The 16,858-nt window shown below is 44.2% G+C and overlaps 1 protein-coding gene across 10 annotated transcripts in view; it reads left to right on the forward strand.

The window, feature by feature from the left end:
- Positions 1 to 16,858, forward strand: part of PHACTR1 (phosphatase and actin regulator 1) — a 553,820-nt gene that overhangs the window by 304,173 nt on the left and 232,789 nt on the right. Inside the window, exon 1 of one of the 10 annotated variants that reach the window (XM_032341123.1) lies at positions 12,694 to 14,030. The exons of the other annotated variants lie outside the window; for them this stretch is intronic. Coding sequence (XP_032197014.1) covers positions 14,009 to 14,030 — 22 coding nt within the window. The 5' untranslated portion in view covers positions 12,694 to 14,008. Of the gene's footprint in view, positions 1 to 12,693; positions 14,031 to 16,858 lie in introns of those variants that run through there. 10 annotated transcript variants of the gene reach the window in all.

Below are 16,858 nucleotides of genomic sequence, written 5' to 3' on the forward strand. Positions count from 1 at the left end.
GATGCAACTAAAGTATTTAATTCAGAGGATTCTGGTATAGGGGAGACCTCAGACTCCTCTCATCCTGCCTTCCTTGTGTGTGGTGCACTCCCTTGAGTCCGTGAACTAGAATGAGGTCAGCAGTTGAACCCTTCTCTTTGCAAGGCCAGAGCCCAGAGCTGTACCGCCGACTGTCAAAGGCAAGGAAGTTCAAATTTCACTTCTGCAAAGATTAACTTTGCCTGATGGTTTGTTAGGAGTGAGTGTTCTGTTAGATGCGTTCTCTAGTCGCTATTTCCAATTCCAATTCCAATTCTTTTCTGTTTGCCAGGAGACCCAGCTCTTAGGAAGGAAATGTGCAGTAAAGACTGTAGTCACGCAAGCAGATCTGGTAGGGCTCCACGGAGGAGGAGGTTTCTTCCATCGGGTTTGGCACCATCAGTGTGTCTGTTCTCTCGGCACTGAGGACATTTAGTGGCAACCAAGGAAAATTCTGGTCCAGCCGGCAAGCCTTCTCTTGAAAGTTGACACAGGCAGAATTTTATAGAGGCCTTGCTCACGGACATTCTCCATTTCTTTATATATAAAGATGGCAGTTCTTTTAAACAGATTTAAAAGCAAATTTTAATAACATGCAGTGTTAGAGGCAACCTATAAAAAAAACTGGGCTAATATAGAATACACCTTAAAAGAAAAAAATATTACTGGCTAGTTAAACATATATTAAAGGTGAAATTACATTTTAGCAATTTGCATTTTACTTAAGAGTTAAAAAAAAAAAAGTTCCTGGTATCCATTAGCTAATATTAAAGATGTTTTGCTAACCTTATTTTAAGCAATCCTCTCTTTTTAAAAAGGTTATAGAATGCAGTTCACCATTAATGGTCAAAGATAGGTTTGTTGCTTTCATTTTTGCTGTTTTGGTTACTTTCCTGAAACCATGTTCAAATCGGGAAACAAAGTTTCTATAGCAATTAGGTGCTAAAGGCCAAGTACACAGCAAGGTCAAGGTAGACTAAAAATTCAGACCCTTGGCTGTCTTTAAAATCACAGTGCTTTCCACTATGTCATCAAATTGTTAAAGTGTCACCTACACTGAATATAGAAAATTAGGAACAGTGATCTGCATATGTTACATACAGGTGCAGTCTTAATAGGCCAGGTTTATTAGGATATAGAATTAGAAGAAATTGAAGAATTCCTGAGTACACTTAAATTTTTTTCCTCTGCCTTATCTACTTGACAGAGAAGCTGGAATTGGTAGGACCAGAGAGAACTTTTAGCCAGGTGGATAAGAAGTAATGTACATTGTAAAGCTACAAGAAACATGGCGAAATCATCATAGGACTTCCACTGGAAGTCCATACGAGAATCGGGTTTAATTTACAAATAGTTAAAAAATCAACTTCAGGGAGGAATCTAGTCTAGAAGGCAGAGTATTTCTGGGTATACTTTTACACATTTTCTATTATCATTTAGGTTCCTTTTAAGTCTATTAATAGTGAGGGATTATCATAGGAATTATAACATTAATCATTAGTAAGATGTAATTTCAAGTAACTGTAATAAAAATAAGAACTTCTAACATTTTAAAACAGTTTAGAAATATTTTGAAGCCTGTCTTGTGGCCTATTCTACAAGTAATCAAATGATAAATAGACTTAGAAATAAGACCTATTGATTACAGCTGCTACTCAACGCCTTTCACGTGTGATTAATCAATATGTCAAGGTTGCCTTCATTTTACTAAATATGATTTCTATTCAAATAGTCATACAGAAATTCACAAATCCATGGACTCACTAGACACATTTCCAAGTTTCATTTTAGGATTACAAATACCATGGTTTCTCATGAATTTCAGTGCAAACTCTCGGAGTGACAACAATTTGTCCTTGTACTTCCTGTTAATGACTATAGGGTTCATTCAGCAAGCCAGCCTTTTGGAAGAGCATGCCTTTTGCGTTCCTGTGGGTCAAATCCCTCATCTTGCAGAGGAGAAAAGGGAGATGTGTCATGGTTAGGCGAGCAGTTCTCTATGACCTAAGCACCACTTGGTGTCAGGGCTCTTAACAAGACCCTGTCTCTTTGAGAAGGAAGCAGTTTCCAGTCTGGGACAGGATTCTGGCTGCTCCACTTGCTGGGTGACTATAGCAGACCACCACAATATTTACTTCTGTGGGGAACTGTGTGGATTAAATGAAATAATTGGCACAAACATTTAGTATAGTGCTGGGTGAGAGAAGGTGCTCAAGAAATACTAGCTGTGATTACTATCATTTGTATCATTAACCACCAAGTCCAATTTTGTCTTGGGTTTTTCCTCCTGCTCTCCTGTGCTGCTTGGACTTCTCCTTGGGTTGGGTCCAAAATAAAAGCACTCATTTCTACTCTATATTTAACAGTTAAAACCCATACATTTTTTTTAAAGATTTTATTTATTTTTTTAGCAGAGAGAGAGAGAGAGTGAGAGAGATCACAAGTAGGCAGAGAAGCAGGCAGAGAGAGGAGGAAACAGGCTCCCTGCCGAGCAGAGAGCCCAATGTGGGACTCGATCCCAGGACCCCGGGATCATGACCTGAGCTGAAGGCAGAGGCTTAACCCACTGAGCCACCCAGGTACCCAAAACCCATACATTTTTTAAAAGATTTTATTTATTTGAGAGAGAGGGAGAGGGAGAAGTAGGCTCCCCGCTGAGCTAGGAGCCCGATGTGGGACTCAATCCCATGACCCGCAATCATGACCTGAACCAAAAGCAGATGCTTCACCGACTGAGCCACCCGGGCACCCCTAAAACCCATATTTCTAATAAGGCAAGTAAAAGTGAGACCAGGGAAGAGCCCCTTCAGCATTGCACAGGTCAAAAATATTTTGTTGTTTTAAAGCTTCAATGATCACAACCAGCAGGTCTAGGTAAAAGATTGTGTGTGGATCTAAATTTATAATGACTAAGCATTTTTTGGTCCATTGAGTTGTCAAAAAAAAAAAAAAAAATGGGCAAGAGGAAATCCATTTGGTTCTCCGGGAGGAAGGCCAAGAGCTCAGAGAAGTAGAAGCTGGAGAGTTCTATGGGCAGGGCCCGGTGGACACTCAGACAAAGGGACAGCTCTGGAGGACTTGGCCTGAAGCAAGGGATAGAGGCTGAAAAGTGCTTCTTTAAGGTCAGGAGAGGCTAGGAAATGCTCTGGCCGGACCAGAGTGTAGGAGTTGTGTGTCACCCCCAGAGGAAGAGCACTTGCTCAAGCTATAGGGAGGAGAGGTGAGGGCCCCCTCGGCTGAGGGGTGGATATCAACAGGTACCACAGCCAGTTGTTACCTTTGAAGAGCCAGGACTTTAGTGAAAGCAGCAGCAAGTAAACTGTAGGATTATCCGAGGAAGCCGTGAACTGTGTGAGTAAAGCAGGAGGGCTTCCTAGAGGAGGTGATGTATTTGAAACAGGACAGCACAGAGGAGTCCTTTCGGTCAGGGAAAAACCGTCCACAAACAACTGAAGCCATTAAGAGAGCACGGCTTGTTTGGGAAAGGGGAGAAGTTCAGCAGGTAGAATTTGTGAAATGTCAGAGGGGCAGAAAATGACATGACTTCTCTGGGAAACCTATGTCAAGGCAATTCATTTTTCTTCCAGCAGTATGTTTTTGAAGCATTTTATATGTGCCAAGTTAAGTGTCAGGAATATACAAATCAGAAAGACTTTATGGTCTTTGCCCTCAAATACCATATAAAGGAGTACCGGGATTTGGGTAGATAAGTGCAAATGCAGAGGTTTTAAAAGTATTTGAGAGAGAAAGGTATTGTTTTAGAGGCAGAAAGGAGAGCATGGTCAGTCCCCCCTTGGGCATGAGAGAGGTTAGGAAAACCCTCGTACAGCTGGTGGAGTTCGGATCCCATCATGGGATCCCAGAGGCTGCACAGGGCTTTCCTGTTTGCTTGTTTGTTTTAAAGACTTCATTCATTCATTCATTCATTCGTTGATTTAGAGTGCATGCAAGCAGGGGTGGGGCAGAGGGTTGAGGCAAGGGAATCGCAAGCAGACTCCCCGCTGAGCATGGAGCCCTACACAGGGCTCGATCCCAGGACCCTGAGGTCATGACCTGAGCCAAAACCAAGAGTCAGGCAAGAGTGGGACATTCTGTCAGCTGAGCCACCCGGCCGGCACCCCTGCCCACGGGATTTTTTTTGTTTGTTTTTGACAGACAGAGATCACAAGTACGCAGAGAGAAAGGAAAGCAGGCTCCCTGCTGAGCAGAGCGCCCGATGCGGGGCTTGATCCCAGGACCCTGAGATCATGACCTGAGCCAAAAGCAGAGGCTTTAACCCACTGAGCCACCTGGGTGCCCCTGCCCACGGGATTTTAAGCAGAGGTGGTGTGAACGAGTTTCCTTTGTAAAACTGTCTTTATGGAAATTGTAAACCTACACAAAAGTAGCAAGAAAAGGGCCCTAAGCCCCTCTAAATTATCAGCCTCATTGCCCCGCTCCTGTATCAACTGAAGCACATGTGGGAGGGCTTTGTGACCATGCTGCCAGCAGTGTCTAGGCGTATTTCAAAACCTTAAGCAGCCTGAGTGTCAAAAGACCAAGATTCTGGGATTCTCTTACCGACTCCTATAAAGCCCCAGGAACACCAGCAATTCCAAGTCTGCTGGTCTTATTTTTAGCAAAGCTTTGAACTTCTATGTGATTTCACTAATAATTTCCCTTTCCATTTTAATATCTTATGCTTTACAGATGACATCTACAAATACTTCGTTTGGGAGAGGAGAGGCTAAAAATACTTGTAAAATCTATAGCTTGAAATATACCCATGTGTCTAAGAAGATAAAAAGGATTAATGGAGAAGATATGTACATAAAACCGTATTGGTGAGGGGAGGGCTCGAGACTTGCTTATTATTATGCCCAAAACATTCATTTCTTCAGTTTGCTAATCCATACGAATGGCAAAAATGTCTAGGGTTTCCGGAGCTGTATAGAGGTTTTGGTTTTGTTAAGAGAGAGCGAGGGAGTTTGCACCAGCAGGGGATGGGCAGAGAGAGAGAGAGAGAGAGAGAGAGGGAGAGAATCTTCAGCAGGCTCCTCACTCAGCGTGGAGCCCAGCATAGGGCTGGATCTCATGACCCTGAAATCATGACTCAAGTCAAAACAATGAGTCAGTCACTTGACCGCCTGAGCCGCCCAGGGTCCCCAGGTGTTTCGAGTTTTAAGCCCTGTCTGAAAGGAGGGGGGTGATGAGCTAAGTGAGCTGGTTAGGAGTTGCCTCTGGTGGCTCCAAGCTCTGTGCCAACGAGGCTTTGTGATGAAATCATTGTTGCAGTCCAAGGACCTGGGGGAGGAGACGGGATGAGCTTCCCGTCGACCAGAAGGTCAATAGGGGAGAAAAGGCCAGAGAGGCAGAAACCACAAAGTTCTGGGTAAGGGAACATGGAGCTAAACCAGAATCCGGTGGTTGGATTGGAAACAAGGACATGAGCAGTCGAGCCCACTCAGCCAGAATGCTAGCGGCAGACCACATGGCGGGGTTTGTAGTCCTCCCGTTTCTCCATCTGAGGCCAGAAGGAAGCTAGAACACGGTAATTCGTGTATTCACATAACAAGTCGTGGACAGCGGCAGTGAACTTGACCTGCAAAATAAAGAATGCGTTTCTGCTCTGGGAAGAACCTGCGGTCTAGCAAGGGATGTTGCTGTGGGGAGGTAGAGGCTAAGGGTGCTACAGGCACACAGGTGGGGCCCCCATTTCTTGAGAGTGAAGGCCAGCGAGGTCCGATGGGAGGAGATGGCACGGGAGCTCGGCGGCGGTGGGTGAGCAGTGCTGGTCGGGTGGTGATGCCTGATGGAAGCTGTGTCTCTGGCAGGACCAAGAGCAGAGTCAGAAGCCAGTCAAGGGGCCCAAGGAGAGGGCCTCAGTTGTAAACTGCTCAGGACAAGGGTCTGTCTTCTCTGCTCTTCACTGCTCTAGTTCTAGTACCTAGAACAGTGCACAGTTATTAGGCAGTTAAAAAAGTGTTCAATCTAAGAATATACATGTTATTTTATTTTTTTGTCTATTTGATGAATATATGTTAAAGTGACTGTAGGGATAGTTGTTTGATACGACGGGAGTGGAACAGGCATAGGAAGGTAGACTGGAGAAATGAGGAGAGGTCCATCAGGAAGGGTCTTGCCTGTCGCGCCCAGGAGCTGGGACATGTGCTATCATAGGAGGCACGAGGCCTTGGAAGATTTTAACAACTTAGAAATTTTTATTTTTCCTTTTAATTATTTACTTTTTGACAGAGGCAGAAAGGGGAGGAGTGCGGAAGAAGGAGAGGGAGAGAGAATCCTAAGAAAGCTCCATGCCCAACACAGAGCCTGACTCAGGGCTCCATCGCACGACCCCGAGATCATGACCTGAGCCAAAATCTAGAGACAGCACTTAACCTACTGAGCCACCCTGGCGCCCCTTAAAATTTTTTTTATATTTACTTTTTTTTTTTTTAATTTCAAGCCATAATTGACAAAACAATTGTAAGCTCCTTAAAGTGCATGTTGTGATGATTTGATATACATTGATGAAAAGAGTCCTCCATCCTGTTAACACATCGTCACCCTCTGTATTTTCCTTTTTTTTTTTTTTTTTTTGTGAGAACGTTAACTTCCACTCTCCTTAGTACATTTCAGTGATACAACATGGTGTTGTCGCCTGTGGTCATCATGTTTTACACATTAGCTCCTCAGACCTTACTTATCTTCTGGGTGAAGAGTTCACACCCTTTTACTAACCTCTCCCTGTGCTCCTCCGTCCGCCACCCACCCCCCACCGCCCCGTCCCTGCGTACCACTTTTCTAGTCTGTGTCTATCAATTTCACTTTTTAAATGTTTTTTAAAAATTAAGGATCTTATTTATTCATTAGAGGAAGGGAGTGGTCAAGCAAGGGGAGGGGCAGAACAGAGAGGGAGAAGCAGGCCTCCCGCTGAGCAGGGATCCGCAAGGGGGGCTCGATCCCAGGATCCTGGGGTCATGACCTGAGCTGAAAGCAGACACTTAACCTACAGAGCCACCCACGCGCCCCACAATTGTCCTTTTTTAAAAACACATTGCTACCTAGAAGCGATACCATGCAGTATTTGTCTGTCTTTGCCTGCTGTAGTTCACTTAGCAGACTGCTCTCAAGATAGCATCTATGTTGCTGCAAATGGCAGGGTATCCTTTCTTTTGGCGGAATAGTGTTCCAGTGTGTATATACCATATCTTGATCCGTTCATCCATTGATTAGGTTGTTTCCAACTCATGGGTGTCACGGATAATGCTGCATTGAACGTGGGTGTGCAAATATCTCTTCAATACTCTGTCTGTATTTCCTGTGGAAATAAATATACCCAGAAGATGGATCACATGGTAATTCTATTTTTAATTTATTGAGGAACCTTCGTACTGTTTTTTCTATAATAACTGTGTCATTGTAAATTCCTACCAATAGTACACAAGGGTTGCCTTTCTCTAGACCCTCACCGACACTTGTTACTTACTTGTTTGGTTAAGATAATAGCCATTTTAACAGGTGTGAGGCGATCGTTCGTTGTGGTTTTGGTTTGCGTAATCCTGTTGAGTGATGATCTTTTCACACCTTTTCATGTGAAAAGATGGTGGCAATTTGGGGTCTTTCTTAGACTGTCCATTCAGATGCTCTGCTCATTTTTGAATTGGATTGTTTGCTTTTTTGCTATTGAGTTGTATGAATTGTTACGTATTTTGGATATTAACCCCTCATTGGAATAATGATAATATCTTTAAAGATTGCCTTTTTCATTTTGCTGGTGGCTTCCATTGCTGCGCAAAAGCTTTTTTTTTTTTTTTAAGTTTGATATAGTCCTAGTAGTTTTTTTTTTCCTGTTTTTTTTTTTGTTTTTGGTGACAAATCCAATAAAATCACCACCAAGATCCATATCAAGGAACTTATTTCCTATCTTTTCTTCTGGGAGTTTTCTGGATTTAGGACTTCCACTCAAGTCTTTAATGCATTTTGAGTTGATTTTTTGTGTGAGATATAAGACTATGGGAGTTTCATCCTTTTGTATGTGGCTGTCGAGGTTTCCCAACACCATTTCTTGAAAAGATGATCATTTCTTCTGTTGAATATTCTTGGCTCTCTCGTCCTAATTAACCATATATGCATGCCTTTTTTTTTTTTTTTTTTTTTTTGTGGGCTCACTATTCTGTTCCTTTAATCTGTATAGCTGCTTTTGTGCCAGTACCATACTGTTTTGATTACTATAGCTTGGTAACGTAGTTTGAAATCAAGAAGTGTGATGCCTCCTGCCTTTTTTTTTTTAAAGATTTACTTGTTTTAGAGAGAGTGGGAGTGGGGAAAGGGGCAAAGGGAGAGAGAGAATCCTCAGACTCCCCACAGAGCACAGAGCCCAACACAGGGCTTGATCCCAAGACCCTGAGATCATGACCTGAGCTGAAATCAAGAGTCCGTCGCTTAACTGACTGAGCCACCTAGGTGCCCCGCCTCATGCCTTTTCTTAAGAATGCTTTGGCTAGGGGTGCCTGGGTGGCTCAGTGGGTTAAAGCCTCTGCCTTTGGCTTGGGTCATGATCTCACGATCCTGGCATTGAGCCCCACATCGGGCATTCTGTTTGACCTGGAATCTGCTTCCTCCTCTCTCTTTCTCTGCCTGCCTCTCCACCTACTTAAGATCTCTGTCGGTCAAATAAATAAACATACATCGTTTTAAAAAAAAAAACAAAAGAATGCTTTGGCTATTTGATATCTTTTGTGGTCCCATACAAATCTGAGGATTTTTTTTTTCTATTTCTATTGAAAATGTCATTTCTATTTTAATGGAAGAGTCTCAGTGGCTTTGCTGAGATGTAATCCACACACCATATAGTTCATCCATTTAAAGTATATAATTCAGTGGGTGTTAGTATATTCACTGAGTTCTACATCCATCACCAGAAGGAATGTCAGAACATTCTCATTACCCAAAAAAGAAACCCCGCCCCCCCCCAACTTCAAGCCTAGCCCTGCAATCCTCCTATACTCTACTAACCCTAGACAACTGATAGACTTTTTGTTTCCGCAGACTTCCCTAGTCTGTGCATTTCTTGTCGGCAGAATCATAACATGGGACCGGGTGCCTGTTGTCATTCACTTAACTTCATAGGTTCAAGGTCCTTCTCCGCTGCGGAGTCTGTGTCAGTACTTCCTTGCTAAATCATGGTGTGGATGCGACACATTTTGCTTATCCATTACGTAGCTGATGGACAGTTAGGTCTCTACTTTGTGGCTATTATGAATAATACTGCTGTGAGCATTCACATACAAGTTTTAGTGTAGACGTAATTCTCATTTCTCCTGAGTGTGTACCGGGAGTAGAATTCCTAGAATTTCTGGATCACGGAGTAATATTGTTTCACCATCTGAGGAACCGTCAGACATTTTTTCAAAATGGCTGCACCCTTGGACTTTTCCACCAGCAATGACCACATGAAGGTCCCATTTCTCTACATCCTTTCTAAAACTTGTTACCTGTGTTTTTGAGTATAACCTCCCGAGAGGACTTTTTAAAAAGTGAAAAGGTTCTGGGTTGGTGGTCAAGAAGAGAGTGAATGCAGCCCATTGAAGGAAGCGGATAAGGTTTTTTTCAGAAAGCCTAGACACCTTACTTAAATATATTTCTATTACACTTTGTAAATTAGCACGCTATTTCCTTGTGATCATCACAATAGCTCTTCGGGGTTGGAATGACTATTGTGACCGAGTTAGAGAAGAGGGAGCTGAGAACCAGAGCGCTCGTGGCTTCCGGCATGTCACAAGCCAAGACCAACTGTCCCCTGCCTCTTCCTCTGGAGCCACCTTGGCAGTCATGTCGGCTGCTTCTGAGATGTGAACCTCTGAGAGGAGACTGGGTAGTCTGGTCAGCGAAATTCAGCTTCCAGAGAAATTCAGCTTTGTAAAGTGATTGATTTAATGTGAAAAGGACTCTTCAGGAAAATCTGGGCTAAAACCAACACCCATAGCAAAGTGTTAATTCATTAAAAAGGGCAAGAGGAGATTATGTCCCAGAGAGTGTTTGGCGAGCATTAGGAAGTACTGGGGACTTGGGTCGCCTTCATCCTGCCTTTCTTCCACTTGTAAAATGAATTTACTTGTCTTCCCTGAAGATGTTGCTGAGGTGCCCGAAACTGGGCTCCATCAAATGTTGGTAAGATTCGGCTCATGAGCTCTCTGCCTGTTTGTGTGTGTTGAGAAGGTGTTTTTTGTTTGTTTTTACGACTTCAAGAGGCTGACTAGAATCAAAGGATGACTGATATTTAGCGACATAGACACTCCAGTGAAACTCAAGTGTCGATGTGTATAAATAAAGTTTTATTGGCACACAGCCATGCACAGTCATTTGTGTACAGACCAAGGCGGCAGCTGCAGAGCTGAGTACTTGAAACAGAGACCCATAAAACCTCAAATACTTACTCTCTGACCCTTATCAGGAAGTTTGCCGACCCCTGACTGCATCAGAGTTCCTGTGATGAGAAGTTGCGCATCCTAACCATATCGGCACCGTATCTTAGTTAGGATCCGGGGGACCCTCTCCTGTCCACAGGGCTCTCCTGAGCTGCAGTTCTGGTCTTTATCAAGGGCTACTTGATATCCTAGGGTGTCCAGAGGGACAGATTTAAAGTGGAAATCCACCTAAAAAGGAACAGCTGGTGGAAATTGGGCTTGTGGATTATCTCTGCTCCTTACACCCACCCTGACCTTTATGTGGGCTTCAGGCTGCCACATTTTACAAAGGGAATGGATTTCAAATCCCCACCTAAGAGCTCACCATCTTGACTCTCTGTTATTGTTTCAGTGTGAACTTTAGAATAATCGCCTCTGCTATTTTGGCACATGGAGATTTGCCTCCACAGTAATTATTTTGCAACCCACAAAAGTAATTATAAAATCAAGTAATTATCTTCCAAACAAGCTGTAGCCTCAGCCGTGGTTCTTGGAGGGGGAGGGGAGCTCCCATTCTTTCATTTTCATTTTTAGGGGTGTCACATTCTGTTCTCCCCTTGTTCCCCCTCCCCCCACCTTACCTCTATTCTTGTGTTATTTTAAGTGCAACAGCTCCTTTTGATGCAACCTCTTCAAAACCATAGCCCTGCTCCAAGTTTATGAGCAGAGGGACAGAGAAGCAAGCAAGAAAAGGGAAAAGCAAAGCCTGATTTCATTCTTTGGGCAACAGGAAATAAAATTGCAGAAGGAAAGATCAGCCCACCAGACAACGTTACTGGTTGGTTTGAATTATTGACAGCTGCGCTGTAGTGAGGCCCCCAGATTCTGAAGGTGTTCTCAGTAAGGGCTGGCACGAAGGGAGGGATGAAATCTGCCGCACAGTTAGCGACCATCCGTCTCCAACAGGCTGGACACATACCAAATTTGGTTATTTCTTGAGAGACTTAGAGTCTGTTTATGAGTGTTTGTCTGACATGAGTGGCAGACACCATACAGAACATTTATCTATACGTTTGGAAATTGGCACCTGTCTGATACACTGAGCTACTTGCGTATAATGAAACCGATCTCAGGGACCGGGAACCATCACAGATCGGCTACCCATTCAAGAATAGCCCTCTGCAAATTTCAGTAACTCACTAATTTGTAACTTTCTTTGCCAACCCACTAAAAAAGTCAAACATGCCACAGCCGGGAACTCATCCCCCAAAAGAACACACAGTGAACCTTTTGGCTCGCCCAGAGCCCTCATGTTGTCACATCCAGAATTAATAGCATGGTGCCGTTTCCTACCAGCCGTGGTATGAATTATTCATGCACTATTAAGCAGCCTGTGGTCAGAACACCACAACCCAAAGTAAAACTGAATACAAAAGAAGAGATCTTAATATTTGCAGCTGGAAGAGCCTTTTGCAGTGAAAATAGAAATTAAGTGTCTGACTCTTGGTTGCAGCTCAGGTCTTGGTGTCAGGTTCCCCCAAGATCACGGCCCTACACGCAGTGGGGAGTCTGCTTAAAGGTTCTTCCTGCTCTCACAGATTCACTAGTGCACGCTCTCTCTCTCTCGAATAAGTAAATCTTTTCTAAAAAATTTTTTATTTTAAGATTTTGTTTATTTGACAGAGATCACAAGTAGCCATAGAGAGAGGAGGAAGAAGGCTCCCCGCTGAGCAGAGAGCCCGATTCGGGGCTCCACCGCAGGACTATGACCTGAGCTGAAGGCAGAGGTCTTAACCCACTGAGCCACCCAGGAGCTCCTCAAATAAGTAAATCTTTAACAAGATAGAAAGAAAGAAAGAGCTACTAGACCCCTCCCATCCTTGTCTGGGATCTTTGAGATTGAGATTGAATCATGATGTGTATGTAGATTTCTTGTGCTAGGACCATAGAAATAGCTTGGAATACCTGGTGAAATTAGTAATTTTTGGACTGCACACCTGTGTTAACTTTTCAAGGTTGTTTTTTTTTTTAAAGATTTTATTTATTTCTTTGACAGAGATCACAAGTAGGCAGAGGGGCAGGCAGAGAGAGAGGAGGAAGCAGGCTCCCTGCTGAGCAGAGAGCCTGATGTGGGGCTCGATCCCAGGACCCTGCGATCATGACCTGAGCTGAAGGCAGAGGCTTTAACCCACTGAGCCACCCAGGTGCCCCAACTTTTCAAGTTTTTCTGGAAGGCAGAAGAGGCAAACATATACAAAAAGGAATCTCTCTATTCAAGAAATGAAAAAAAAAAACAAAAAAAAAAAACAATGAAAAGAGAGATCCTTTGGAAGAAAACTTACAAGTATCTTGGAAGACCCCCATATATAAGACAGATGAAAGGAAGGCTCCTCTCTCTGCCCTCCCTTAGTGCCCTAGAATCCGAGAGATTTTTAGAACCACAGTTAAAGTGTTGTCACTGCATTATACTTAGATGAGATACAACGGACTGCAGAGTGATGGCTGCGTTTCTAGAGTATAAACATCATGGCCTAACAAGGGATTACACCCTAACTTTTAATTAGGTGGAGATGATGAAACCTCCACTACAGCAGCTGTGATATAAATAAGGTATAACCAAATAGGTTATGAGGGGAATGTGTGTGTGTGTGTGTATGTGTGTATACACGTGCACACGCGTGTGTGAGAGAGAGTGTGAGCGTGCTATAGATGTATACCTTAAGGTCAAGTTAGCTTTGGGAAAATGTGAAAATTGGCTGAAGAATTACATCCTATATAAATGAGTAGGAATATAACATTTTTAGATTCAGATCATTTTGGTAGGAAGGTTTAATCTCACACCAACATTAATAATCACCTCTTTAAAAAAAGCTGCTTCAAATGAGCTAGGTTCTGGTGGACAGTCCCTTTTGCTCCTGTCCTTATGTTGTCGATGGTCCTGAAACTGACCACTGGATTTGGGAACAAGTGTTGAAGACCAAACCGGAATGGCATTTAGCATTTTAGCCGTAAGTGTGACAGATGGGTCAGTGTGTGTTCCTAGCTCAAAGTCCATAATTCACCGCGAGTGAAATGGCACAAATTTACTTTGAAAAACCTCCTAGCCTAAATTACAGTAGGATTTCACTGGGAGGATTTCCACCATGATTTTGGAAAGCAGACACGGCTTATTTTTATTGCAAAATCCTAAGAGTGCGATTCCTGGCAGTGTTTACCAGAGAGAAGGAATTAGCAGCCTCCAGGGGAGGGTTAGGAAAACAGAGCACCCTCTGGGAATCAGCTCCTGCATCCCTGTTCCAAAAGCCTCAGCAGAAACTGGCCTCTGACAAGTCACTCGGGCCCGACCTCTCTTTTCCTTCTTGCGAAAGTGGGTGACGAATGGGAGGATGGCAAAGGGTCTTGAGGACATCCAGGAGGCATCTGGACCATTCTCAAAAATAAACACAGGGCTGTGTTGTGTTTTATACCCACAGTGCAGGCTTGCCTTGCACATTCGGAAGGGAGGAAGGAGATGGTGTTTCTCTTTTCTCTTAGTCCTCTCCCCTCTGTTCGTTGGTGACAGTGGGCAGAAGACCAGAGGACCCGACAGGCTGTGTGACTGAATGACCGCTGTTTTATTGCAAGGTGAACGAGCGGAGGGGTCCCCTGAGCGAGGTGGACAGATGGCGGCATTGTTGCTGCTACACTGCTTCTGGCTGCGAGTGGCCCCCTCTGAGGCGGGGGGTAGGGAGGCTGGGGGAGGGGGTCACTCAGAGCCTCAGCTGAGCCCTTCTCAGCCTGTGCAGGTCACTCGGAAGAGCAGTTTCCTGAAGGGTGACCGAGAGACCGAGTACCATGCCCGTGGCCGGTCCTCCTACTCAGAAGACAAAAGCTGCACATTCTCCTGCAAGGGTGGGTGGGCTGAGGTCCTCTGGGAAGTACAGATTCTCTTCAGAATTCATAGTGCTCTGCTTTAGCCATAGAAAGCACAGAGTTTTAAAAATGAATGACTAGGTCTGTGACTTGGAAATACAAGGTGTTGGGGTAGAGGAGGGAGCGGTCTCTAAGTAGGTGGTAAATTTGGGGGACTCTGAACCTCCACCTTTGGTCTTGATTTGCTCCCTTTTTTTGTTTCCTTATGGGTGTTCAGGGCCCCAATCTGTTGGGTTCTTCTCCAAACTCAAGTTTAAATTCACTTGCCTTACTGCTTTGTGGGAAAGCAATTTTTTGCCTGGCGTCTAAATAGGTTGAGGTCTGGACTGTTATAATCAGTCCAAGGTAATAAGGCAGAAAAGACGAATTCTTCCGTGCCATTTGAAAATACGTTCGGCCCTGATTCTGGGGTCTGTGCCATTCCAGCAGAGACCAGCAGAAAGTACTCCCCTTCCTGCCAAAGGCTTAAAGTTAAGGGGGGCTGTGGCATGCTTCTCTGCTATTTCGTGTCCCAAAGCGGCTCTGATTACAGTGTGAGAAACTTTATAATTCAAGTTCTACAGTTCAAGGTTGAGATGTTTGTCAACTTTACTGAGATGTTTTCCGGAATGTGTTCTGCGTAACACTTGCTCTTTAGGATGGTAAGAGATGGTATGTGAAAAATTTCAAGATCAAACTAATTTGAAAAATGGGGCTAAAGCAAAGTTAAGTAGCTTGTTTTAATCTCTGAGCCCGTGGTATGCCCATGCGCGTGGGGAAGTTTCACGAATGATGTGTATATACTCATTGACCCAGATTTATCCAAATGAGCAGTGTTTTTTGTTTCTGGGGGTGGGGAGAGCATCACAAGGGATGAATGCCCCAGAGGAAAATTAATGTGCTATTTCAGAATCCTCCCATATAAAAGACCAGATTGGCTGAATATGTTTCCTACTTTGAGACATTTGGAATCCAACGGAACAGTGAGGTTCGTTCATGAATATTTCCTTCCACCAGAAGCTGTTAGCACTAAACTTTGACATAGTGACCGAAAAGAAATATGTTTTCCGAACATACTGATTCAGTGATTTTTTTTCTGGCTGAAAGAGCTCTGAAGGCAACTTTAACTATTCTACTGATTGTACCTGTGCATCTTCTACCAGGAATCAGGTTCCCAAGTCAGGCTCTAGAGCCCTACGGCAGGGCTGAGACTTCCAGAAACTTGTGGTCTCCACCTGAAGAATATTTTAGGTCCGTGTTACTCAGCTACAGGACTGTTGACATTCTGGACTGCACGATTCTTTGTTGGGGATGGACGATTCTGTGCCTTATAGCATATTCAGGAATATCCCTGGTCTCTACCCATGAAATGTCAGCAGCCTTAAAAGTATACCTGAGATTTTATTTAGTCGGGTATTGTAAGGGGACAGACCCGGAGATAACTGCTTTTGAATGAAAAGTTTATTTCTTCCAACATGTAAGAGGTTGGCACACTTGCATTCCTATACTGGGATTGGTCCTGAGGCAGAAAGACCAAGGGGAGAGCCTAGCTCAGAGCCTTTATTGTGTGTGTGTGTGTGTGTGTGTGTTTACAGGGAGGGAATGTGCAAGTCAGGATGGGCAAGGTTGAGGGGTGCCTGGGTAGCCTAGTGGGTTAAGCTGCTGTCTTCAGCTCGGGTCATGATCTCGATCCTAGGATGGAGCCCTGCATTGAGCTCCCTTCTCAACAGGGAGCCTGTTCTCCCTCTCCCTCTGCCCTTCCATGCATGCTTTCTCGCTCGCCCTCTCTTCCTCTCACTTGTTCTCTCTCAAATAAAATTCTATTTAAAAAAAAAAAAAAAAAAGATGGGCAAGGTTGAGCAAGTGTAGGGTTGGACAGTCTGAATCGCATTGATTGGCTCAGAGCTGGTCTCTGGTGATCAGGTACCCAGCCCTGGCATGATTTAGGCCAGAGCAAATATTAACTTGGTGCATGAGAATTAGATAAAGGAGGTGTTTGGCGTATACGTTTTGGATTGGTTGGTTTGCATATGAGCAACATGGCAGCAGGCAGGTTAATTACAATCTCCAGGAAATCTCCAGCCCTTGGAGGGGCGCTCTCTCTTAGAGCCTAGGTAGATGCCAGAGCATCATAAAATAAAAAATATATATATAAAAACCACGATTGTTACAGCTACCTCCCAGTTACAACAAACGAAAATGTCTCCAGACATTGTCAAATGCCCCCCCCCCCCCGCAAAGGGTGGGTAGTGGGGATCACCCCTAGGGTTAGGAACCACGGATTAAGAAGCAAGGTGGGTAGTGCCAACCCTGAGTGATCTCACCAAAGCAAGAGAGCAATGTGGACTCCAGTCCAGGAGAAGGCTTTGTGTGAAGGGGTGATTTGGACTGGTAGGAGTCAGGAAGGAAGATGTCCTGGATAGGGGGAGTCACATGGCCTCGAACAAAGGGTGGGGGGGAGACTATACTGATGTTCGGATGTTAACAATGACATCTTGTTCACTTGCTGCACGCCAAGCCCTGTGCCAGCGATGGGAATTGTCTACTTCGTCTTCCCAAAA

Source organism: Mustela erminea, chromosome 4 (assembly GCF_009829155.1).
Source record: "Mustela erminea isolate mMusErm1 chromosome 4, mMusErm1.Pri, whole genome shotgun sequence".
Lineage (NCBI taxonomy): Eukaryota > Metazoa > Chordata > Mammalia > Carnivora > Mustelidae > Mustela > Mustela erminea.